The sequence below is a fragment of the Nomia melanderi genome, chromosome 11 (genome assembly GCF_051020985.1).
Source record: "Nomia melanderi isolate GNS246 chromosome 11, iyNomMela1, whole genome shotgun sequence".
In the NCBI taxonomy this organism is placed as follows: domain Eukaryota; kingdom Metazoa; phylum Arthropoda; class Insecta; order Hymenoptera; family Halictidae; genus Nomia; species Nomia melanderi.
Window position 1 is genome coordinate 11,300,825 of NC_135009.1, and position 27,579 is coordinate 11,328,403.

The 27,579-nt window shown below is 49.5% G+C and overlaps 1 protein-coding gene across 3 annotated transcripts in view; it reads right to left on the reverse strand.

Moving 5' to 3' along the window:
* LOC116430652 (uncharacterized) overlaps positions 1 to 27,579 on the reverse strand; it is a 201,912-nt gene that overhangs the window by 128,618 nt on the left and 45,715 nt on the right. For 2 of the 3 annotated variants that reach the window (XM_031985106.2, XM_031985105.2), the window contains exons 4-5: positions 18,519 to 18,564; positions 16,665 to 16,837 (exon numbers count right to left, since the gene is read on the reverse strand). In XM_031985106.2, coding sequence (XP_031840966.1) covers positions 16,665 to 16,837; positions 18,519 to 18,564 — 219 coding nt within the window. The remainder of the gene's footprint in view (positions 1 to 16,664; positions 16,838 to 18,518; positions 18,565 to 27,579) is intronic. The other variant, XM_076372206.1, reaches the window with a different exon arrangement.

Here is a 27,579-nt window from a genome sequence, read left to right on the forward strand (position 1 = left end):
ACCGCACCGGAAGGTATTCGGCGAAGGCGAGTCCGGCTCGCCAGGCACGTACAGTATGCGCGCTCGTTCGCCGCGTAAAGTTCAAGGAAAATTACGGTGAATTAAGGCCTTTTTTCTCGCGTGTCCCCGATCGACGAGGCGTGCGGAAGAACTGCGCGCGGCGACTTTCGCCGGCTGAGCACGCTGGATATTCGAGTACGTAGATCATTCTTCTGAAAACCCGAAGATCACAAGACGATATTTCTGCATGCCTCAAAGTCGCTCGATAAAATAGAAGATTCTTACTCGTCGCACAATCGACCGAACATCATCGAGATCTTGCAAAGTTCCAAGAGTAATAGCCTACGCCACCGAAATAATCATGCACTTGTAATAGGAATACGCGTAACGCTCTACGCATTAAGCGAATCGCGCGAACGAAGAATATACTAAAACTTTCTAAAACCGAAAGAAATGTCCGGCTGAGTCTGTTATGTCTTTCGAACGTCTCCCCTAGGAAAACCAGTTATTAGAATAACACATCAGACTATCCTGAATATTTCGAAACAGATTCTGGAAGATTAGCAGGTTGATTGCCGCACGATTTCATCGAGCAAAATATACGACGTAGAGAAGATGTAATATTCAGTCATTCGATTGAATTGAATTATTATTATTGCACGCTTGTCTAGGCGAATGTCACTGCGTTATTTATAGTGTTACAATATGTTTCCGAAACGTCATCGTTTAATCGAGAGTGAACTGCAATTCGATTTCATTAGGATCACTGGTAGCTCCCATGGCGTTCGACGTGTTAAAGGAAAACGATCTGGCGCAGCAGCGGATCAGCCGTGGTGGTCTCCGTGAAACTTCATTGATCGAGCCGGTCGATGGCGTAACACCGAGCGATATCCATCCGAAGAGGCCTGGATACGGTAACACGCGGGTCTCGCCCTCGAATCGCCGCCACGGTGGCAGGAATTCGCTGTTGCAACGGGGATCGATATCTAGATATTCCCTCTCGCGGATCGGACCGCGAGCCGAGCTGAGTTTAACGCCCTGCATGTAGGCTACTTTGCAGTTCCGCCGTGCACGACGGTGAAAGTGCACACAGGCGCGACCCTCGGTGTGCGTACACGATCGTGCCTGTGCGCTGTTCCCGTGTGTGTGCCGCGAGCCGATGCGCACGTGAAACGCGGCCGTCGCTCATTCCGACCACGCGCATCCCTAGGACGCCGTTCTGCGGGTTTCGCTTACAGTGTTCCAGAGGGAATCACTTTTGACCTCTGCGATATAGTGTCAGACCCGTGGCGATGATTTCTGGTAGAATTTAACAAATGAATATTATTCAATTTGTCTGAATGCAAAGTAAATATTATTCATCTGTTATCAGTTGTTTGTAATAAGTTGATAACGAAGTAGTTAGATCGCTCAGAGTTGAGGAAGAAACCAAGGGTTAATCGAGTCGAAGGAAAGCTACAGTGGAACTTCGATTATCCGATCTAATTGGATGATTAACGGTCTGGATGAATGGAGATTCTACTAGTAATTTGAAGAAACGAGCTTTTGTGAAGTTGAGGAAAAATACAGTACAACCTTGATTAATTTAATCAAGTAACTATGCAGTCCGGATTGAAATGAAGACTCGGGATAAGATTCTCCGAAATGTCCCAAGATGTAAGCCGAGAAATCGGATTATCGAGTTTATAGATAATCAACAGTGAGTCTTACTCGACGAGTCAATCTTAATAATCATGATAATGACATATTAGCTGTACCGATGATGGAAAGCTTCGAACCCGAAGAAAATATCTTGTACAACTGCGTCGAAGGTTCAAAGTCCTTAAGGTCCCGATCCACGGATCGTTGGATAGATCACGCCTCGGAGAGAAAGAGAGAGGAAGATCAAACAGCGTGTTTTCTCGATAATTCAGCGCGTGCCTCGAGTTACGAGCAGCCCGATGTTTTATTCATGAGGTCCGTGGCGTCTTTTGTAATTACGCCAGCATGCACCGCATAGGTGTCTCGATTTTCGATTGGAAATGCGGCTCGGTCGGGGTCGTGCCCGACGGTACCTCGTATTTAGCGCTGGATACGCGACAAATTACCCGTTTCGATCGTATAATTGCCCATAATTGAACCGCGGATCATCGCGCGTCCACGTACACCAGAGCTTAGTTGTAAATTTTCAAACACACCTAATTACAACTATTCGAACCGGAAAAAACCGCACGCCGTCGGTCTGGCGGCGTTCCAGCAGAAAAGCGGCGAGGCGAGCGTTCATCGCCTACGTGAAATAGAAATCATCGGCGGATCCATTAAAGAGATTTGTTCCGAAGATGACTGACAACGAGTCACGAAACCGTCGGCGAGTAGAAAATCTCCCGAGCAATTGAAACGCGTGTCCCGAGGCGAGGTGCGCGTAAGTATGTACGCTTGTACAAACGTTTCCCATGGACGGAGGTGTTTTCCAGCCGATATCCGGGCGAACCGGCGTTCAGCCACTCGCGGCGGCCGATCGTATCCACCTTTCGAACCCGTCCTCTCTCGATAATAAGTAACTTTCATTTCCTCCCCCGACGGCGGTCCTCCGGCGGGAGCAACACGTGTCCGCCTATAACTTGCCTCATAAACGGCAAACAGGTACAGCGCGCGACGTTAATGACCGGAGCCTGTTTCCACTCGATAATTCTACCCTAATGAAACGCTCATTTTTATTGAACGGAACCGAACCGCGAGAGGGGCGAGATCGAGACGGAGAGAGGAAGGCGGAGAGAGAAAGAGAGAGAAAGGGAAGACGTACAGGGACCGTCCGCCGGCTCGAGCCACCGGTGATCGGAATAAAATGCGGCGATCGGCATTTTATTGCGATAGAGATTTATTGTTTGCCGGAAGAGTCGATCGGACGGAGAATACCTATCAAACTCTCTCTCTGCCCGGCTGCCTCTCTCGACTGGATAGGAAATGGGATTCTGCTTTGAGTTCGCGAGGAGCCACATCACTGTTGCTCCCACCGAATCTTTTCGAATCGGTGAAAAGGAAGACGGCTCTTCGCGAATGAACCTGCGGAGGTACAGGCTACCACCTACTGAACACCGAAGCAACGTCAACGAGTTTTATAGCATTGCATGCAGTTGAATCGTGGATGCCACTTATCTTTAACAGCATAGCACCGACGCTCGTTTGTATCATTTCGTTGTCAGTGAAATCCTCGACAGCATTGTTTTGACCATTAGATGATTGCGCGTTGTTCGTCAAAGACGAATGGAGAGCAATATCTCGCTAATTAATATCTCAATGTACACGTTTACTCCCTTCCATTATTTCCTTTGAGAAGCATCGCGGATATCAAAGCTAATTCTCTAATACAAAATATCGTTACTCCTCATGCTAATAGCTAAACACCTACTGACACGGTGCCGATGTCACACAGACATCAACACACCGAGCGGCCAGTAAATCATACTAACTCCAGGCCAACCGAGCGTTCATCCAATGACATTAACTAGGCGACACCTTTAACGCAGTAGGTAAGTACATACGAATCCACTGGCATCGATCATCGATCCACGGGTACCCAAGCACGTCGGCTTATTATTCCACGAGGTGCATCAATGCTGCTGCGGCGATTCCCCGCGTTGCAGCGCACGCAACGCATGCGTGACATCCGGTGTCCCTTCCCCCCCCGCCCGGCGCCGAGTAACATCTTTGAATTTTACTGAAAGGATCTCGGTCCTCGTACAGCGCATCATCAACGGATTCATTGGAATGCTGTCCGCTGGACGCGCGGCGAACAGAAAAATATTCCCCATCGAAAACGTACGCTACTCCCATCGATGATCCGGCGAATCGATTATCGAGGCGCTACCGCTTTCGTAAGGGAATTTCCTCGTTGCGCAACGGCGCCTCCCAAACTGCCGCATTGTACTCGGCGACTCGTTCCCATCCTCATCCCCGGGTTCCCACGGTATGCGCGGCATCCGGGGTTCCTCGTTCGAGGAGCGTCCTCGCGTTTCGCCGGCGAAAAATATTGCTCGGCCCGCGTCGCAATTAATACAGGCGTACGAAGCGCCCGAGCGAAGAAGCGCGCGTTGCTGTTCCGAGAATGATTATCTTAACTTATATTTCCACGAAATTCCGGGGTTGTAACGGGCCACGCCGCGTATATCGGCCTGAGTATTTATATTCAACCGAGCGGGAAGCGAGCGAGCGAGCGAGCGATTCGCGCTCCCGCGAGAAGCCCGCTTTTACACGTGTTAGTTACGACGTGCCGCAACTAACGACGTTACGCGTGTACGCAACCACCGGGGACAGCCTTAAACCATAAAGGAGGACCCGTCCGTCCGTTCGACCGAGCACACCGTCCGTTCCTTTCGTCCGTGATACACGTGCGCGCCGGGGATCACGGTGTGTATACTGCTTTACGACGGCGCTGCTTTAACGACGGTGGCGTGCGCGCGCGCTACCCACCGTCTGAATATTAAACGCGTTGCAAGCGATATCGGCCTGGCCGAGGCCGAGAGCCTGGCCCCCGTGTAATCGGTCCCCGGGGGCCCCAGCGGCGACCAATAATTGGCGTTATCCGTCTGTTACTTTGTAACGGAATCGCCTCTCGCGAAATATGTTCGACCGTCTTTCGTTGGATGTCTCTTTTATAGGGAGATCGATGCGTCTCTTTGCCCTTATTGGTTACCCGGTTTTTTCACCCTCCGCCTCGTCGACAAGTACGCCTCTCCCGCTACCGCTTGTTAGTTCTATTTTCGTCGCGTTATTCTCAGCTCTCCGTTGCTCGTTGTTTCCGTTTATTACAGTTTTTACGGACCACTCGTCAATTTCTGTTTAACACGGTTACACTTGTAGACGTGCGTTCCTGAAGCGTCGCGTTAAACTTCGAGCGATTTACGTGATTTTTCCTTTTTTCGTTGTACCCGATACCCTTAATGCCGGCGTATTTATCACCGATAAGGATCGTTAAACGGTAGAACGATTATCGCGGCACAATATCCGTTCCCGTTGCCTCGTCGTCCCGACGTTCCACTTTCTTCGAGCGATTCGATTTCGAGCGGCGGTCGCTCGGTTCGCGATAGATCGACGCCGCTGAGTATGTACGGAGAAAGTCGGTTAGCTAATTCTATTAACGACTCGGAGATAGGCCGGTTATCCAACCCGTGATTCCGAGGGTCATCGAGTTCCGATCGGTTTCAGGAATCCGCGGACGAAACACGACGATCCCCGTCCGCGGTCGACGCAGCCGCCCACCGGCCGTGTTCGTCAGGAACGCTCGATCAATCGTAATTAAATAAGCCGCGGAGCACAACGCGCGAATCTACGGGAACGTCGATCGTAAATCACCGGACGAGATGCAATTAACTCGTCCGTCGAGATACCGCCGATACGAGGAGAGGCCAGACCAGACCAGGCCACGTAGAGACACCGAATTATTAGCAAAAGCAATATCCAGCGCGGCTCGATTTCACCGTCGCAGACCCGTAATTGCGATTAATTAACCGGTCGTGGCGGAAACGCCGCGGGCACCGAAGGAAATGAAATTCGAAAGTGGATGGGATCGTGACGAGCCGCGCGAGGATTGCGCAAACTCGATGCATAATTAATTTCGGTGACGAAATTAGCGGACGATCGCCGATTGTCCACGCGGATCGGGTCTCTCCGATCGATGCCCCCCGTGGATCGCTGTTTAATTACGCTCGCGGGAGAAGAAAGCGACGGGATGTTCGCCCGCGAGTGGTTCGACGAGTTGCAAACGTCGTTGGATTATCCTTAACGTTGACTATCGTGTGGAACTGACGGTATTGTGTCTCTTGTAATAATGAATTATGGAAGAACATTAATCGAAATCTCAATTTTGGGTAGACCAAAAAAGATTTTTAAGTTTTCAAGTTTCAAAAATTGTTATTCTCAGTTTTAACTGTCAGTTTTTCGCTGGCCATTCGGGGATCTACAAAGAAAAGAATTTTTTGGAAAAATCCTGTTATAAATTACACGATAATAACAATTAAACCAATTGTCGAAGCATCGGCAGCATTCTTTCACACCAGTCGTGGCACAGTTTTCGTGACGTCACTCTTTCCAACGGTTCATTGAATCCAATCTTCTAAAAATGGGCGAACAAATTCTTCATTGCAATAAGTGCAATATTATTCTATGGATGATCTTGTATTATTAATATTATTAATCCATCCTTTCTTATTACTCTTTATTCTTCCTTTTATAATGTCCTCCTTCAACTTCTTTAATATTTCTCAAGAAGCACCGTCTTATTAACAAGTGATGTCAAATGTAAAATTACATTTTCAGTTATTCGACAAGTAAATCTTTGCAGTCCAGCGACAAAAGCCGCGAAGTGTCGCAACGAACACGGTTACGATCAAAATCAACGATCTCTCTGCACGCGCGTTGCGCAACGGTGCAATTAGCCTCGATCCCGCGTAACGAGAAGATCGAGGAGCACCTCTTGGCGCTCGCAGCCGTTCGAAAAATCGTCCCGCGGTCTTATAACCGCGTCGTCGACGGCATTGTTCCTCGTCTTCGTCCGCAACCTTGTCCAGCGACGGTTTCGTATAAACGTCCAGCGGCCGTGTAATAATTCAGGTGCGCCGGTAGAGCCGGCGGACGTCCAATTATTAATAATTACCTGTCGTTCGCATGGCGAAACGACAGCTAAATACTGGCTCGGTCGCGTACGCGTCGACCGGCCGGCCGATAAATTAACATCGCGACGATAATCGTCAGCCCCTGACCGGCTTAGTTTCGTTAGCGCGCCGATGAAATAACTTGCGTTCACGGTACGGACGTCCATTATCGCTTCTGGAATAATTGTCGATAAATTTCCGCGCGCGGGGCACCGGAACGACGGCACGCCGGATCACCGGGATGCTCGCCCACGTACGCACCTCCGGCGGAAAGCCGGCCAATCGAGATCCGCGGATAAGTCCCCGCCGGGCCACGCTCGCCCTATCAACGGCGATTATCGCCGATTTATCCTGCCGCGGACCCGGCGAAATATCGCGGGACGAGAGCGTGGGCACACACGAAACTCGCCGCACAATGTTCTTTCGCGGAAATCGGACTTTAGCGCAGCCAGTAACGCTGTATTCTTCGAATGACCCCGAATTTCGACGAAGTTAACGACCGAACGAGTATTCGCCCATATTCGACGACAAATGCTTTAACCTCTTCGGGGCAGATTATTTTTCAGAACAGACAATCATGATCTTAGTTTCCCATTGACTGCAGTTTATTTTGCTCAAATTGGCACGAATCGAATGACGCAAAGACGGATGGAGGTAGTTATGAGAAACATTCGATGAAAACAAGTATCCTTTTGATGGACGTCAATGTTAGAATAAAAATACACATATGTTACAGTATCTTTGAAGAGGTTAAGTTATGATTTTGAATTCTGAATAGTTGACAATGAATTCTGATGAACTCGATATCTACGTCAAAGCAAGTCAGTATATAAAAATTCCTAAAACCGTGTACGCAACGGTCTTCAGACGATTAATCGTCGGAACGCGCGTTGATCCGAATACTCATCCATTGCGACGCCTTGACCGCAGAATTTCTGACCGACGACTATTCGTATTGTAAAAACGAATGCTGAGATAATATAGATCATTGTCAGGTCGTTGTTTTCCTCAAACGAATTCATCGGAACAGGCAATACTCATTTATTCGATCTACACGCGTCTACGCGTAAATCGAATAAATTTTCGACGAGCGATCCGATGGAATTCGCGTAACAAACTCTGGTCCACTTATCTTCTATTAGAGAACTTCCTCGGATAGTTATCCAACCGTAAGCCATGTTAAATGCCACTTTATAGGTAGCCGGGCGTTCCCTCGCGGAATAAGTGTTAACGACTTCGCGTTTCTCCCCGTATTAAAATAGTACAAGCGATCCTGTACTATGAAACTCTGGAAACTCTTTCGGTGTCTATTACACGTTCAATTTGTACCCGGACAAGATTTATTACTCCGCCGGACGGAGATGGGCGCGCGCGCGCGTGCGAGACAGTTAAAACGGCGAACGGTCTCCGCGGAATCGTAGAACGGTGTCAATACTTAGAAGGCTCGCGAGGCGGCGGGCTTGGTTTAACAGCGGGCCCGAGCCCGCTGGAATGCAAAACCGCGATGCAATAATCGTCGTTTAACTACCGAGCGAGCGCGGCAATTATTTCAATAATTCGGGGTCGCGTAAAGGTCCACCGTAATCGTTTATACCCGATACCCTCCTCTCTCCTCGTTGCGAGCGAAGTCTGAGTTAAGCCCCCTACACACGTCGAGGCGTGTATCGCTGCATCGACTTAAGCTTCGTGAACCCTGCATTAGCGTCTATTAGCTTCAGCGCCGATTCTGCTATTATCAATGATAGGGACATTCATTGTAAGGAATAAGGAATTAACAGCTGAGGAGAAACGAAGCATTTAGTACGGTGTTTAGTCTACTGTTCGTAGAAAAATTGATGTTCGTTCATTTGAATCTTCTAAATTAGAAGTTCGAAAAGGAATTGAGATAGTAATTCGTGTAACGGTATCAATGAAAATCGACGGAAACGTTTACCAAATAATGTTTATAAACTTCGATATGCGTCAAGTTGACTCGTTCAGTAGTCCTAGTGCTAAAATTACCAAAGACGAATTTTATGATCATAGACATGATCTGATTATCTATCGAGTAAAATTCGTCCGAGAATTGTAAGTTCTCGGCAAGCTTTAAACCAACTACACACGTCGCAAAAGCTAGACACCTATGCAAGCATCGTAACATGTTCGAACGTGTGCAGTGGGCTTTACGCTCGCACGTTTATCCATCGTAAAGTTAATGTCCGCGAAAAGTGGCCGACACCGGGTTGCCCAATCGTTTCCCGCGGACAATGGCTCGTTACGCGGCTCCTTTTTTCCAACCGTTTCTTTCCGACTCTCGGGCAACGAGAGATTCGGCGCGACTCCGCCGGGCGAGCTCTATTATTTCACGGCGAGTGCCGGTAATTGGGTATGACCATTTTCGTGACTAATTGACGGCCTGTCCCGGCCAATCGTTCGGGCGTTTTCGAGGTCGTCCTAGGTTGGTCCGTGGAGCAGTGCATTGGCGGCGCGTTTATGGTAATCGTTCGCGTTAAAATCGACGCGGGCCCACGCGCGACCGTCTCGGGGAGGAAGAACCCGCGCTGCCTGCTGTCCCGCCGTAATTATTCCTCGTAGAAGTAACGTTATGATCATCCGACGACCGGGAACACATCGTAATTACTCCATTTGCAAGAAAATAATGCTGTCAATTATCGTCTCTGTGCATGCGTGCGCGCGCGCGCGCTCGTTCGCTTTTCGCTCGATACACCGGCGCTCGAGTTTTTCCGTGTTCCTTTTTCCACGGGCCGCGACTCGATACAGATCGATGATCTCGAGGTGCCCAGGCCGAGTCCGTCGAGGACGGACCAAGGTTAAGATGATTACCCGTACCGTTTTATTACGCGCATCGACCGTCCCAGCAACACTTTAGTCGGCCTGCAATTGATTAGCACGATAATTCCGTAATCTCGCCGATTCCCCGAGCTTTCTGCGAGGGAGAACGCAGGTTAGCCGGCGATCTAACGCCCCGCGACTCGACGTTGCCCAACGAAGTTCTAACAAAGTAGACTAATAGTGATCTTCCTTAAACGCGCGAAGCAATTTCGCGCGGAATCGATTAGCTCGCGCGGCCCGCAAACTACGGCTAACAGCTTTCGTTACGTTATTTATGGCGAAGCCGGCGATTGCAACGCCCGCGATTTATGCATCCGCAGCGTTGGTGAGCGGTCGGACGGGCTTCGGCAATTTTCCTTCGCTTCGGCACCTTCTTCCGATTAAAATATCCCCTCGTTCAGGGAAAAATACCGGCGTGCCGCGCCGTTTCAACCGGTTCCCCGAACACCGGCGAGAGAAGAAAAATCACCTGGGCATGTGGACCGATCTCTTTTTACGGAGACACGATTCGCCGGCGCGGCGATTAATTAAATTTACTACAATGTCGTGGATACACAGTTAATTAAAATGTTCCCTCCCCATTTTTTCAGCTGGCGAGCCGGTAACTCGATAAAGATTCACGGTTTGGTAATAACGTTTAAGTATAATGCGAGGGTTCGTTAGAATCTCGATTAAATCACCCCGCTGATCGACGACCATTCTGCACCTTCTCCTCGAGCGGCCATTTTTTCCCTCGCTAATCATAATCTCCTCGACGCGTCTCGTTATACCGCAACAATGTGTTCGCCAAGCGGATCGCCGTGCCTCCTGTGCAACATGTCCGATGCAACCGCTGCGCAGTGATCTAAATTCTCCGATTCCCAAGAGCGAGTTCTAAAATTATTTCTTTTTCCATCGTTCTTTACGCATAGGAATATGTCATCCGGACGATAGCAGAACATACAAAATATAATAACAAATAATCAACGATCACTCTCGACATCGTTTATCTCTGCAACGAGAGAGTGAGATAACATTACAGAAAACGTTGAAAATTCTCGCGGCAGTGAACGCGTCGGCGCTGATCTACGCCACGGTCGAAAGCGACCGCGGGGATCGTAATTTAATTGCATTCTTGCCGGAGCAACGACGCGTTCGATCCGATTGGATCGTGTGTCGGTTCGATCGGCGAACGGTTAGCGGATCGTGAGACAGGATCCGGGGCCGCCTCTGCTTGGATCGGCCGGACACCGCGCGTCGACCTTGATAATAATTCCGAGGAATAAGAGAGGAATGCGCTCGCCCTCGCCGCGCGGGTTAGAAGAACACGGGATGCCCTCGAAGTGCTCGCCGCGTCGCTGCGGGTCTTCATCCATCGCCGCAGCTTCAGCTCCTCCGATTCGGGCTCGCCTTTTTCCCGCGACCCGGCGACGATTCCTTGAATTCGAGGAACTGGTCCGACGACAATTTGTTATCCAGCGGATCGACCCGCCTCGGATCGATCGCTAATAACCCGGACCCCTTCGGTTCTTTCCGTTCCTTCTTACCACGCGTTACGTGACCGTGGACGGGACAGAACGGGCAAAAGGGGTGGAAACGGTCGGCCGTGGAAAATCTAAGCGGAGAAGAAAGGAAGGCGGACGCACGCGGAGGAGGAAGTCGCTCGTACGTGGCCGGTCGCTTTCAGGAAACAGGTTGTCAGCCGTGTTTTTTAATCGCCACGGCAGACGGACGACAAAAGCGACGGAACACGCGCCTGACCGACAGGAATGCTGACTTGTCCCTAGCGACGGGCTACCGATGCTCGGAATCGTTCCGGATATGGACGCGTGGCGAAAAATTCAAATAATTTTCAATAGAATGTCCTGTAAGTTTCTCATGTCACGGAATCTTGAATTGAAAATTCGAGACCCTCGAATTTAACATTCTGTCTCCGGCGACAGGCTACCGAAGCTTGGAAACCTTCCGGCTATGTAGCTGTGACGAAAAATTTGAATAACTTTGAATAGGATCCGATACCCTCTAATTCTTTCCTGTCGTAAAATCTTGAATTCGAGGTTTCGAGCGTCGAATCTCGAACTGAACGCTTCAACGTTTCAAGATTCTAAGGAGTTTCGGGGATTAGAGGACACGGAATCCCATCGTTTCACCCTCGGGAACATCGGATCGCTTCGAAACTGGAATTGAAACGCCCACCGCTACTTACCCCGTTGCATTTGCATGCAACACGCCCGGTCCCCTCCCCGCCGCCGACGCACAAACATCCTCGGCCGTTCTGCGGCCGTCGCTGCGTCCAACGACGTCTTGCATTCTTCCCTTCGTTCTTTTTAATCTGCCCTCGCGCAGGCGCATCGCTTAATTAATTTGAAAGACCTTCGACGAAACGACACCGCGCCTATCTCGCCGTTTTATTCTCGTCGCGTTGCACGCCGACGTAGCCCGCGAATGACACAATTTATGGCGAAGCGTAAATCCCGCGCGCATCGCTCGTTTTCCCTGTCGCGGAGAGAGGCGCGTACCCGGCGTCACGTCACGCCCGTTTCGTTCGTCTCCCGAGCGGGTACGCGTCCCCTATATTATCGCGTTTATCGGCCATCAAATCGTCCCTCGTGCGCGCCGGCTACGAGGCGGCCAGGCAAAAATTACGGCTGATCCGGCTCGCGGGATTGCCGGCCGGGGCGCGCGGGACACGGGAACGAGGATGGCCGCGACTTTGTGCGACTCTGTTGCGCCGGATTGTCGATTACCCCGCCGCGTGTTACTTGATCGACCGTATTATCGTCGCCGGCGCTGTCGCCCGCGGCCGCGCGACGGACAGATCATCGAAAATAGGGAAAAACGAGAGAAGGGAATCTCGGAGTCGCGCGACCTTCGCCGTCCCGGCGTATCATTATCAGGAGGCAGAAGCCGTCAAGGACTTCTCATCCCCATTAACAATCCCCTTGACATCTTCCTCTCCGAAAGAATACGGCTCGCCGCGCCGCACCGCGCCGCGCCGTTCCCTTCACCGGCGGGTTCGAGCGAAATCTTCGATCGTGGAAGAAGATTAGTTCGTATCCGAGGCAAGTCTTAATTTCCCGCCACTAAAAGATACACGGTCCCAAGGTTCGAGCACCGGGGGGACTGGTAACGTTCGTCCTATGGACTTACGTCAGGACTTTACGCGATGCCCATCGACGAGACCGCGAGATCGTTTATCATCCGCGCGAGGCATCGCTCGACGCGGCCTGTTGCGTATGCATCAGCTAGCATCCGAGAGGCGGCCCCGCACCGTTAGCTTTTTACGCTTTTAATTACCTAGCGCGCCGATGCTGCGGAAAGGTGTTTCATCCGAGATTTCCCATTGGTCCCCGATGAGAAACCCGATGTCGAGAGCTTGAAAGTTAGAGGACGACGGGGTAAAGGGGACGCCACTCGAAAATGTCTTTATAAGAAGTCCGCCCGAGGGCCTCGCTCGAGGGGGCACAATGTAACCGAATCAATTAGACGTTAAAGTATTAGCACGCATCCGCAAAGAGTCTACCTCTCTTCCTTCCCTCTGCCTTTCACGAAATTATCTGGCAGCCCCTGCGGGCGAAGCGCATATTACCGCCGCACGACCGGTGCACCTCGTAAATCACTCGTCGTTCCGCAACACACACGCCACGCCGCAGAAGAGAAACAATGAGCGGTTGCTCCACCGCAGATACATTCGCACGCAGGTGCGTACGAACCCGAGGGTTCTTGATTCCCTTGCGCAAGCAATCGCGAATAGTCTCGCCGGCTATCCTCAATTTTACTCTCCTCCGATCCCGGTCGAATGAGATTCCCGGCGGCGCGTTCCGAGCAGACAACCTATCCGAGTGACCTTTCGCTTCCGACGCGGCCCGGAAAAATCGGATCTTTGCGAAACTGCGGACGATTTCTCGGCGTGCCGTTTCGAGGATGAGGTAAACGACGGTAAACGATTCTTTTGAAACGTTCCAAGCGAGACGAGCGACTCGGTTTTTCCAGGATTAATACCTTCGACTCGACGCAGACACGTTCGAGTCTGAAATTCACTTGTCGTTTAAATGGACATTCGAATAGAAACGCTTCGAACGAAAACCGCTTTCTAATTTCCACGCGATTCTCGAAAGATCAGAGAAAGATCAATCTGCAATTGAAAATTGCAACGAGATACGCGCGGCCAACAAAGCGATAGGAACTCCGCGCGGCACGGGGAGCTGATATGACCGGGTACCGGAGTGCCGCGGACACCCACGTGTGACAAGTCATCGCATAATCTACCGGACATTTAGCGTAGGCTGGATACTAGCCGCGGTGGCTACAGGTGGCTTCGATAGGCAGGTGAAATTTCATAGCGAGTAACGCGATTAAACGCGGCGGTCCGCGCCGAAGAAAAGTTTCAATTACGCCGCCCCCCGGGGAAAGCATAGAGAATCGGAGTGACCGGCAGGGAATTACGGGAACCGCTCCAACGATCCGACTCGCGGCGCGCATCGCGAGATTTTTGAAAGTATCGCTGTCCAGTCCCGTCACAAACGAGCAACTAACTTAGCAATGGCTTTAACATTGCGCAAACCGACATTAGGATTCTCCCAGTCGATTTCATCCGCGCGAAACTCAATCCGCATCCAATCAACTATTCCCGCGATTCTAACTTAACATCGACGTTTCGATTGATCGATCGATTTCGAGGTTCCAATCAAGTAAGAACTCAGATACTCGCAGAGATTGCGATCAAATTTCCTCGCCTCGCGAGAAACTTCGCGACGAACAAAGATCGCCGAGCGTAGAAACGCGACGGAACAGAATCCTTCGATCTGTTTCTGCCCTCGCGCCGTTCGCACTTTAAACGATGCAATATAGTTGACGATGCAATCGCGAGGGCAATTTCCTTTTGTCTCGGTTGAACGTTCCGTTTGCTTTCGAGATTAAAGCTGGACAATTACGAGCGAACCCGGATACTTCAGCCGGTAACGAAGTAACGAGATCGCCGACGAATTCGCGCAGGAAACGGAGCCGTCCATTAAGCCGCGTATCCACGTCGGAACCGTATTTACCGAGGGACCGATCCTCGGATGGGGGTAGACGGAACGACTGACTCTTCTTCCGAGCCTAGGCTGCGTGACTTACAAGCCCCGAGTCTATATTTCAACGGGCGTTAAAGTCGAGGTCGATTCCATCCGGAGCCGGGAAGCTCGGTTCGAAGCTCCGATCATTACGCCCGTTATAAGCTGTCACATAGCTCATCTCACGCACAAGGCAACACCACCAGACGCGACCGACGCTTTTGCCACTTTTTTTTCCTTTCCTCTCTTTCCTCCTCTATTTTGCAATCAGCCCCGCATCGCGCCACGATGGGCCCAAGTTAAGCGAGAATCGCTTTCGATCCTCCTCAACCTGTTAAGGACCTTTTACGGCCCGGCTTCCACACTCTTTGGAGTGTAAATCGTTTTCTAGTATTAGCGCTCGGTCGGCTATCCCCTCCTCGCGAGAGACAGAGTGCGAGCCAGCGACGGAACGTTCGGATCGATTTCGAGAGTCTCGATGAAAATTGGTTGGTCGATTGAAGAGAGACCTGACGCGTTGAATGGTAAAGGAATATTCGACGTGATCCGATTAATAAGTAGCTAAGCATGATTATCCGATGAATAGAAAGTAACTATCTGTAGATGAACAGCCTAATGCCTTAAATGGAATACATCTTTCTTAACCCCTTGATCTACAATATAGTGTAGGACTCGTGACAGAAGTTTCAGACTGGATTCCGGAAACGAAGTGTGATTTATTTGTTTGACATGTAAATGAAGTATTACCTTTCTATTATCCATCGTTAACCTTTGGAGTAAACGTAGGCATAGTAAGCATCGAAGTTTGTTCTTTTCCTAATAGATTAATAATGATAGAGTATTGCATCGATCATGGCTAAGAAATAAATCATAGGGCAAGGGTTTAACGAAATAAAGTGAAATATAATAATGTTATGTTAGATATTTCATAGATCTTTTAAATAGAACTCCTGGCGAACAAACAGTAAAATTATATCCAAACGTAAGGTCACGTAATTTCTTCGTAATCACCGAAGACACGATCGCGATGGAAATTCAATGCCGATCCGAAACCCAGTGTCTTCGACTGGCGATCGCCTCGAGTGTCGTCGAATGATCACGTTCTCAACGATTGGAACGAAACTATCGAGAACCGCGTAAGTAACGTTCCATTGAACGCGGTTGATCGGCAGGTGATCAAGGGATCGACGTGCTTTTGTCCGTTCTCGCGGCGGCGGGAACTTTAAAGGTTAACCGAAGATGATGTTCCCCGTACACCATTGCGTCACCGGCACCCGCGAGCTACGGCACTTTCACTCGGCACGAACAGACGTCCCGTGGAAGAGAGTAAAAAGCCACGGCAACGGTTGCGGCCAACCGCGGCTAAGGTCGATCGACTTCGATTTCCCGGCTCGCCTCGATCCCTACGGACGAATGCGTCCGGGAAAAGGCGGCCCGCCAGGAAAACCTCAACGATTCAGCGTAATTGGAATCCGGGATGCGGTTCGATCGCCGATTAGACGCCGAAGATGTTTCCGATAAACGAGCTCTACGCTCCGCGATGCATGTACGGACAATTTCGCCGTAGATTAGCGGCAAAAGTGAAAATTATTATGGCTATCAGAGCTAAGCACCAGGCAGGTACACGCGTGTATCGTGTGTTCCTGAAATTGTAGTACGATCGGGGGAGAAAGTGAATTTACCTGTGAAAATGAGCCAAAAACGTCGAACAAAATCTTCTAATGGGAGACTTCATTTCCTTGATACACGAAGTCGAAAGTTAATGCGACGCACGTTCGTTGATGCTTGTAAGAAATGATGGATCACTAATGCATTAGTCAATTTCTATTGAATAGCACAAGTGTCCAATCTATCAAACGCGATTACTTCAAGCATTAAGTATTATACAAAAATACGTTATTCTATATTCTCTGCTCAGTTTTTCAGAGTAATTCTGTTCCCAGTGGGACCGTGACTTCGGCGACACCCCGTATACGAGTGCATCATCTTTTCCTTGGTGGATGGTATCAATTTCTGTATCGATCTCGCTTAATATCGCGACGGATCCGCGAGGAACGGATTTCCACGGGCCGGATGCTTCTTCTAAGCGGGCATGGTTAATCGGCCGAGTAATCCTATCGATTACAACGTAATATCTTGTCTCTATTTCATGTAGCCATTAATAACTCACCGGTAGAAGAAGCAACGTGGACGGCGAGTGCCTGGCAGCGGCCTGCCTCAGAGCGAGGAAGTGCAGTAGGGGGTCCTCGGCCGTTCTCAGCTCGTCCAGAATCCGCTTGGCCTCTCCGTAGCTTTCCAGGTATTCCCAGTAAGAGTTCCAAAACGAGCCGGGGAATAAGTCACCTGCCGACAGCGCGCAACCACCGACAACCAATTAACCAACTGCGAATGGAACCGTATCTCGACCGACCAATCACATTCTTTCTTTCTTTCCTTCTTCCACCCTTTAATCCTATCTCTAAAATCGTCGCTCGAGGCTATTCAGATTTAAAGAAAGATTCTGCTCCTTTCTTCGGAAATGTAAGCTAATACGACGACTGTCGTGACCAACGACCACCGAAACTTCTGAATTGCCTGAGAGCAATAGGAATAAAGATATTTAGTAACGCAAGTAATTAGGTAATAGCGTAATCGTATTATTAATCATTGTTTCTAATACCAATCTGCTACTGAGTGATAAGTATGCATCTCGATAATAATGTGCCTATATTATCAATAATTATTTCTATTGTGGAAATCAACTCGAGAGCTGTGTACACAGCGGTCTTTATACACGAAAATGCAACAAAAGAGAACATCTTACTTATTAAACAATATTAACAACACAACTCAGTATAACGTCGCGATTCCAAAATTGCCAACGGCGTCTTAATCAATAGTCCTGTGGCATTGCATACACTAGATTATTTTGAAATGTACCACTCTATTAAAATTATTAATAAACAAAACTAGTCTACGTATCTGCCTAAAATATGTAAAAACATAATTCCTCGCGCAAGACTTCGCCAAATCTCTAAATTGACTCCCAACGCAAGAGGTTAACAGAACCTGAAGCGTCTCATTCAATTCTGTCTGTTCTATCGAGAAAGCAAAGACAATCGCGATAAAGACGCGAATGTTCGAATATTCTGCGCATAAAGCAAAGGACGGAATCGGAGAAAATCCGTCCGCGATGATGGAACACGCGTCCGAAATCGTGTTCGAGAGATTCGATCCGGCGATACGTCATCCCGCTATCTCTTCTCTACGAAAACTCGTTTCTGCCCGTGGATCGAGGCTCCTCTCTCGGTTTCTCTCTCTTTTCCGCCGGTTCCTCTCGTCCGGTGGGGTCCCGGGCATCACGGAAGAGGAGAGCCTTCCTCCACGGACCACGCTCACGCACCGGGAATATGATTTACCATCGAATCTCTCGTTTTTTCCCCCGTCCCCACCCTCGCCGCGGTCCCGGGCCCAGCCACGGCCGACTCCATTATCGGCTCGCGTCCGTCGTAGACTTCCTCGTGCAGTAAACCACGAATTCATTACGACCCGTGTCGAATTTACGGGAGACGAGGGCTTGGGAAAAAGAAATTTTGATGAACGTCGGCGACGATCCTGCTCCGTTGCCAATTTAATCGTTCGACATTCGGTTTTCTACTTGCCTCGATCTATCGTGGAAAATTAACCCTTAACTACCGAGAAAAGAACATGCACTATAAAAATTGTTTGTCCATGAGACCAATACGCACTTTAGGATGCATTGGAAACATAGTTTAAAAAATGAGTTTATTTTTAGTTTCGAACTTTATGGCGATCTTGAATATATCTCGGTTATCAATTACAGTAGGAAGACGAGTCGGCGATAGTGATTCTAATCAGACTGATTCATTGACTTCCTCGAAGCATCTTTCATTGGTAAATTCTTTCGTTTTGGGCTAGCATCGATAGTTAAGTGTTAAGGGTGTCGTTCGTTGAGAAAGTCACAGTGCAAACATTTGAATGCATTCGATCCCCGGGGATTTAACGTTTTGCGTCGCGTACTCACCCGACTTGAAGGTATTTGCGTCCCAATTCTCGAGCATCCTGCGGGTCTGAAAAGAAACAGAACGGGTGCGGTAGAATTGGCTCTTAAAATACAATGAACAAGATACGAGGATGTAGGGGTGGGGGTCATGTATAATACATGAAGCGTAATACGAGAATGAGTTGAGTCAGAGGGTTGTACACGCCAGCTTCGTATGACAGTCGATTTAAAAAACAATCGTTCGCGTTTTCTCTTTCTTCCATGCGATAGGGATCGATTCTGCTCGTCCGAAAATTAACCAGATAAATCGTTATCATCGTCACATAATGCTTGTTATGCGATTCAGAGCACAAACGTTATTCACGATCATAATAAAGAGAAAACGAGGAAAGATCCAGAGAGAAGGTAAAGAAAAATAAAATGTATACTACAAGAAATTACGTAGAAGATCGCAAAATGTAAGAAACAAGCGTAACAGTATTAAGTTAATCGAGGCCGCTGAAGAAGGATCAAGAGTGCCGCCTCAGGATAAAGGTCTTCGCGACACGTTTAAATAAGGGAAACGATGTTCGCAGAGAAACAGGACGGATGAACAGATGGTGAATTAGCGGATGGAAAGAACCTCGCGCGATTCTTCGGATCGATCGAAATCGCGGAATGGTTTCCTTATCGGCCGGTGATTATCGTCGCGTGTCTGAAAAACTAGTCGCTTTAACGACGTTTAGAAGGAACATAGAAGATCGGAGCGGAAAACGCGGCTGTTCAACTTCAAGTACGAACGGACGGATTCGAGCATCGCAGTCAGGATGCGAAAACGATTCCTCGGGCGACATCGCGACGTGATACACCAACGTGGTTCGACAATCCGAGGCGAACACGTGACCGTTCGAAGCTAAATCACGTCCTCGAAACGAGCATACATTTTGTCCGTTGAATTATGACGCAGCATTATGTCCAATCAGGACATCATCGAGGGGAACGTATCCGACGTGAATAAGCTCCGGTAGTCCTTAATGCTCTTTCCATCGGCGAGCATTAAGGCGTTGCTCGCAGGCGGCGAAATCTGCTTCGAATAATAGATAACGAGACCGGACCAGTCGGACGATAATCCATCGATCGCGATTCAGTCGACGTTTCCGCGCCAGAAATTCGATCGGAACCAGCTTTCGACCGACGTGTAATCTTCCGATTACGCTGCCCGAGTCCTTGCGTCGTTTCAATTAATCTGCATGATTTTTTGGAACGCTGACGAACGATGTTTGCAGGATACCGAGGGAAAAGGAACATTGAAATCCGAGTCATCCGCCACATAGCAATTCACAAAATAAGAAGCATCACTTTTAATTCGAAAATATTCCAAAATCAGTTTAACTTCTCAACCTTCGACATCAATCACACTCGAATGCCCGGTTTCAAAATTTCAGCTCTAGAATTGGTTGAGAATTCTACGTTTTCTTTCTTCCATCCACCTTCATATCAATTCCTACACTGTTCGATTGATCACTCCAATCCCCGTCCTCCCTTTAGTTCTTTTTCTCTCGCGAAGAGAAACCGATCGCCTAACTCGTTCACGTTCATTCTGTAGTCAGAAGTTCGACTGGTTACGGCAGGATCAGGTACAAGCAAAGTGGCCGGTGCGTTAATTCATACGTGAAGCAGCAAGTCACTGAATCTCGCGACGTTGTGTTCAGCGCACGGGTGAAAAGCAAGCGAACACGGGTCGGCCGAGCATCAAGCGACGCGACGGTGTCGCGACCGGGGACGTATCGGGGATTAGTTCGCCGAGCCGACTCTCGATTAACTCTCTAACGAGTGAACATTATACAGGAGATCCCTGCTTAACGGTTACACACATCCATTTCGATAAGTAAATCAATACCAATTATACAGTACACGCGTCGGGAGGCACGCGAGTAGCCGGCTCATCCGCTCGGCCGGCCATCGAGGCTAGCCTGTGTCGCGTTAATCGGTGTGTTAATGTTTAATTTCAACGCGGCTATAAAGACAGGAGAAAGTTGCGTAAACATAAAGCTTGGCCTGTTGGCGAACAGGGCAAACGGACGGCCGAGCGGGGCGGGCGATCGCCGTGAAACACGAATTTGCATTTCGTTCCACGCGCGGCCCGCCATGAAAAATCCTCTCCCGTCTGCCCGCGCGGATCACGCTGCGCACCGCGCCGCGCCGGTGATCATCGGCGATCCACGGTTAATTGCCTACCAGCCACGAATACACGTATCTATCATGGCCAGCGTATAATCACAATAAAACTGGTCGCCTCTGTGCGCGTCCCGGCCGCTAACGATCAATTTGTTGCACTGTAATTGCCGCGTTTCGCGCGAGGCCGGCGAACCGATCGCTAACCGGACTCGCTCGATTTAGGCTAGCCGCGCAGGGTTGGTTCTTTTGGAAAAATACGGACGTGAAGTTCGGTTGTCTTTCTTTTTGCGAGACAGCATGCATTAAGCTGTCCCGTAAGTTTCATTCGTGCTCCGCCAGCGATTGTTACTGTTGCAGACATGTTGGAAACACGTTACAAAGAGTCGGAGTGAATGAAAGAAGGTAGTCGGTTAGAATAGATTGCGAGCGGTTCGATAACACGGCGTGAAACGTGAACCATAACATCGAGAACCATCCGAAAGCGATCTACGTGTGGTCCGAGCGTAGGCGCGGAGAAAACGAAAACGAAAGAATCCGAGTGGAACCTAGATCCACGTGCGGGTCATCAACCTTCTCTTATCCGAACCGTAAAGAGCCGACCTGGAATTACGAGCAGCCGACTCGTAAACCACGCGATAAGGCATCTCGGAACGGGCGCGGCGAGCGGTGCGCTGGGAATCATTCCCCGGGAATTATGTATTTCATCGTTTACGAATCGCTGCTTAATTAAAGTGCAACGGCCGGGGAGAAAGCGGTTAGAAAAATTCGTTTGAAAAGTCTGCTGGCGATCGCAGAATCGCGGTGAGATATTTTTTAGAAAGTTCCCGACGCTACCGTGCGTTCGTTGACACGTTCATTGCCACGGTCGAGGATGCTTCCAAATTCCTTCGAAACGATTGCGATAAAATGACTGATAACAAATGAAAATATTCGACAACGTAAACCACTAGATAACAGTGCAACGCAAAATCTACTCATAATAATTCATTAACAATTAATCCTACCACTATTTGTCTGCGTGTTACGAAAGAATGAGCGATACTATACGAAACGCTGAAAATTCTCGCGGCAGTCAACGTATTAATCGACTGTGATCCGATCGCGTGGGCGACGACGGTGAATCGTCGATCTGGACCGAGTGTCGATAGGAATTCTCGCAGGTATCGTTCGAGTTTCGACGAGCGACGCGATACGACTCGATCCCTGGCGAACGGAATAAAAAAAAGAGGAATGGAAAGGAGCAAAAATAGAAAAAGCTCGCGTAGCAGTCGGCGCGACGCGCGTTGCATTGTCACGTAGATACCAAGCTCGTTCGTTGTGTTCCATCGGCGCAGGCGTTACGACGCGTCGGCGTGTCGATGCGTTCCTTATTGTCAGATACGTATCTATGTTAAGCGCGAGGCACGTTGCGTGCGTGCGCCCATGCATTTATGCATCGCATTATGCTGCCCGTCGATCCGAGGCGAGGTGAGTCGAGCCGAGCCGAGCCGAGCTCACTCCGTGACCCATTCATTGCTGGCTGAAGCGTTATCCTCGAAAATCCAATCGTCGATTAATTATGAATTATTCATATTCATGAGCCGGGCAGCAGAGGCGTCTCTCGCGAATCGATTTAAACCGTCAGAAAAATCTATTCCGCCTTCGTTATTAGTCGACGTCACGCGTATCATGGATCGGGTTACCTGGCCGTGTTTTCCAATATTCGCAAGAAATAAAAAGTGCACCCTGCTACCCGTGTTCGCCGACCGAATAATAATGCATAGCCAGTCTTTGAACGGAGTGGAACAGCTCGCGCTCCCGAGCGAGCGAGCGAGCGTGTATCTAGGCCTCGCCCGCCGCGAATAGCGATAGATGATCGCCGCGATCCACGGGTGGAAGCTCGATCGCGGCGATTATCTCGGAGCCCACGGCTCGGGGATTCTCTCTCGTGACCAATTTTTCGCCGCGCTCGCTCCCTTTCTCCGGCGATCGCAGACGCGCATCCTCTCTCGGAGGCGGTTTTAATTACACGTCGCGCGAGCACGATCTTCCCCCGTTCTTTCAGCCTGCATCTGTCGGCTGTGTTTTCTTCCCTGTCCGGCGACGAATACGCGGAGAAGCGAAGAAAGAGAGAGAGAGAGAGAGAGAGAAAAACAGGGAGAGAAAGAAAAAGAGAACGCGCGGGGCGTTCCCAAAAAAACAGGTCGGACCACGTGTTATTAGGGTCTATGCGTGGGCGTAGCAACAGCCTACCATTATTATTTTATAGTCCACGGACGATCTCTATAAAGACTTTTTTCTTGTGGGAGATTGACGATCGATAAACGAGATCCCGGGATGCACCTGCGCCGCCGCGTGACCATAATCTCTGCCTCGGTCTCGTTCGCTTCTCCCTCCCTCTTTTTCTCTCCTTTATCTCGCGATCCCTTCTCCCGGAGCCTAGGACGATATTCAAATACACTTTTCCATTCTCATTTATGTAAATTACGTTTTTCATTCGGCGCTCCCATTTTCACCGAGCACCCCATAAACAATTACACGCCGCGCGATCATTAAATCGATAAACGCCCGACCTTCTTTCCATTTTTTCTCTACGTCCACCCCCTCCGTGCCGGTCTCCCCCGGTGATTATTAATGCAACACGAACGATGAAAGGACCGCGGATTTGTAATTAGGTTACTACGACGATTTTTAGCCCGCCCTTGATTACCACCTGCCCCGTTTATCGTCCCGCACCGTCTCGATGGGTTCGTTTCGCTACACGGTGACGATCGATAACGCTCGGTCCGGTCCACCGTTAATAGTCCCATAACACCCGATAAACATTTCTTCATGAAAATTACTGTCAAACAATCCCCGTTCACCTTCTGGGTGCTAATTATACGGCCTCCTCCGCGCGGACCGATCGTTCCGAGTCCTGGTAATCGTTCTAATTAAACGAAATGAATCGGTTGTATCGCCGCTCGTACATCCATTTTCTATGCCCTCCAGTTTTATCGCCTCCCCCCCTCCTCCTTTAAGCTCCTTCATTGACGAACACTGCGCGTGGCGGCAGCCGCGCCACGTGGAACTCGTTTCTTTCGTGTCCTAGTTCGAGCTGGACGATCGCGAACCGCCGGCGATCGGCACATATCGTTTCTCTCGCGGTCGGCAGCGACGATCTACAAGCGACCCTCGAACAGTTGAGTATTTGCTTTAGGAACCGTATAGAATGTGATAAAATATTGAAGAATTACATCCAGTCTCATGCAACAAGGTCGACAGCTGCACGGTTCCTTTAAAATCATTAGATTTCTATGAAATCTAAGTCTCACTCAACATGATTTTATTATAAACAATGTATAATCTATTAGAAAGCAAGAACTCTGTGTTAATCCTATATCCACGTGTATTCCAAAGTTTGTCAACGAGTGGCAAGAAGACAACGCTCGATCCAAACTCCCAACGACACAACGACAATCGCATTCTCCAGCTTCCCTAAACATCGAAACTCCCATAGCGAGCCTGATGTTATAAGGCAAGGGGTCAACAGCGCCGTGATGTTCGTCTTCATCATCGGAAGAGAGCGTTGGCCTCGGTTACAGGAGAAAGTAGATTCGCGCTCGAAAAAAGCGACTCTCTTTCTCTTTCCCGGCGTTGCGTTGGTTGATCACTGGATGCTGGACGCGCGACTGATCGCCTCCTACCCGAGCGGCCCGTCGGCGAACCTCCTCGATCATCGTTTCGGCGTCATAAAGAATCCGACCGACTACCGTGACCAACGAACCGAGCCGGCGAAGAAAGAGCGCCGGGCCGATATACCCGAAGCGGGACGGAGCCGAGCCGGGAAGGGCGCGATACGAATTCCAGAAAGGATTATTGCGAGTTACAAAGGGAGGAGAGCGCGGGAGGAGGGCCTGGCCAGCCACCTTGCCACCGCACTCGCCGGTGGAAATTTATCGATCCGTCACGATCGACGTCGATTCAGCGACCAACCGGCTGGCCGGCCGGAGCTCATAACTCGCGGTCACACCTTGCCCGCTCCCCGGTACCGGTACAGCGATTAACGAGCTGGATCGCGAGCGTAATTCCACGATTATGCAACGCGGACCTTTACATTCAAAGTATCGAAAGTATTTTTCAAAGCTGATCGTTACGCTGCCGGCTCCGGGGGAATTTCATCTACCTCGTGTCTAGGAAATATAGCGGACACCCAGTCGTAGGTTAGTTACGAATGAACGAAGTTCATTGTTCGGGCTTGGGCGCTAGCGTGAAATGAAGTTGTAAGTTCTGAAAGAGATACTCGATGCTTTATCCGTTCAATGCATCGAGTGTAGCGACTGGATCTTGTGATCTTAATGCAACCCGAATCGTTTATCCTTTTGACGCTCGACTGATGGACGTTTATTGGGTATTGTTTTATTGCTCGTTGGAAGATGGGTGTACATCCATGCAGATGTCGGAGATTAGTGCTTCGAAAGCGGGGAATTAGGAAGACGAGGATCGACGTAAACTTTCGTCAAATGTTTATGAAATTGAAATATCAATGGATGCTGCGGATTTAGGTTGGCTGCACGTGTTTTCGGCTCGAGGTTCGAGCAAGTACTAAAGAGTCGCTGCAGTTGAATTGGAACTATGAGACTCGTCGGAGCAAAAAGGAGCCGAGGATGGAGGGAGAAGGCGAGTATCCGAGAGAGACGAGGTCAAGTCGAAGAATGGAGTGCACACGTACGAAGCACACGCGGCTAAGAAAGCGACGCGTGTATACCACGAAACGCACTTTCTCCTGTCCGGGATAAAAGCGTGCCGCGGTGAGAACGTTTCGCGATTTCCTAGGGTGTCGGTCGACATCGGGGCCCACCGGTTTGATTAATGCGCCTAGCGCGGCAGCAAAACCGCCGCCCGTTGCTCCGGAAACCTTGTTTCGATCGGCTCGCGATCGTTCGGCGTCGATAAAACGGGCCGCCGCATCCAGCCGCAGCACGGTGCAGCGGCTGGCTACTGTGCGATTCAATTGAGACGCTATTGCAGGAAAGCGGTCAATCTCTAACGCCCTGGCTTCGCCAGGGATTGCGACCAACTTGAGAACAGTTCACCGACCGTTCTTCTTTCGCGATGCGATTGTCATTGTAAGTTACTAGCTTAGATCTTCAATATTTGATATCGACGCACCGTTTGCATAGAATCACTTGCATCGAGTTAAAATTGTCAACATCCAGTATCGATGAACCGTTAACACATTCTCTAGCAGCGTTATATATTTGTGATGGCCGTAATCCTATATTTTACATAATCACAATGATATTAATCCTATAGATACTGTTATTAGGAATTATAAACTGCATTACATTTAGGAACTCAATGACTCGTTTCAGTTTCATTTTTCTAATACTTTGTTTAGAAGACTTATTGAAGATTTATTTTATTAAATTAAGATCATCAACATCTGACATCGATGCACCGTGTCTCTAGAGTCGCTTGCATCAAGATGAACGCGTGAACACGCAAAGAAAAGTGTCCGAAAGGGAACAGGGAACGAAGAAACAGATTCTGCAGCGGCTGGGAAGGAATTAGAAATCGATAGGGGAGACTGGTTCCATTAGCGATGCAATCGAAACGATCCAACCTCCGAATCCACGTATTTATCATCTCCGGTCCGGTATCTCGGCTGTTGTGACCGGCCACTCAACACCCTCCGGTTGCGCGGCTCGAAAAATTAATGCCCCTTCTAAAAGGGACGGCAGAAGGACAGAGGCCAATGGCAAGGGGAATTTTTATTTCCTCGATTCTTCCTTTCTTCGATTCGGTGGCTGAGAATTACTCCTCTCCCCGATGACCGGGCTTCCTTATCCTCGCGCTAAAAGCCGGCAGCCACCACGCGGGGGACGCGTGTTACACATAATCCGCCGATGGAATTTCTTTGTCGGGGGAGACCAAGAAGGAGCGGCCAACGGCCGGGGGTATTAAACTTCCCGGTGCCATTCCGCGTGATGTACACGTCCGTGGAGTCTTCGCACGGTATTTACGAGAAACCGAGAGAAACCGAGAAATTCATAATGGCAGTGTTTTTCGTAGCTCGTGCCGTTGGGGTTCCAAGTTTCGGAAATCTGGGAATTCGAGTCGCGACGGGACTCCTTTCGCTTCTTAGCTACCGGATGGATCGAAACGACTCATTCTCGATTTCTTCTTTTACGACTGTCGAAAAGACACGCTTGAGAAGTTTTTCGGCTCATACGGTAGCACGCGAACTTCAATGCGTAAACGTTTCAGAGTTTCTATGAAGTAGAAGCGAACCGATTGGATTGCTTCGGAAGTAGTACTGTAAATTAATAGGACCCCAATTTTTCGTCTTGTTTGAACGGAAACGTTTCGTTATCGACCTTCGATCCTTCGACGTCCCGTTCGAAAAAGGAATCCATCCAGCGATCGCCATACGATCATTCGCAAGCCAATATCGAGGTAAAGGCCTTTCCCGCAACGACCCGGCAAAAATTAAACTGGAACGCGTGTCCACGCCCGCGCCCGAGAAAAATGAGACCCTCACCGATGAAATCGAAACCGTTCCCGGCGATCCGGTATCCCCAGTCCACTTTCCCGACGAAACGGCGCGACGACGATCGTCCACTTTCCTGCGGCGTGTTCGTCGTACCTTTTTTTCCCTCCACTTTTCGCTCGGTCCCACTCTCTTTCCTTTTTTCGACGCGAAAACGTGGACGAAGGGGGAGAAACCGACTCGCCCTAATGCGAATAAAATTGCGTCCGGCGGGCACGGTCCCTCGAAAACGTAATACGCCGAAGGAAACCGTTGCTGCTCTGTAATCTCTGCCCGCGATCATCGATTACTTAATCGCTCGACGGTCCAATGGAATTCGCGTCGGTAGCGCGACGAAATATCGCAGGATCGCGGTCTTTCGATTCGTTCCCCTTTCTCGTCACCGATTACGCGTGGCCAGGGATTTTTTCCGGC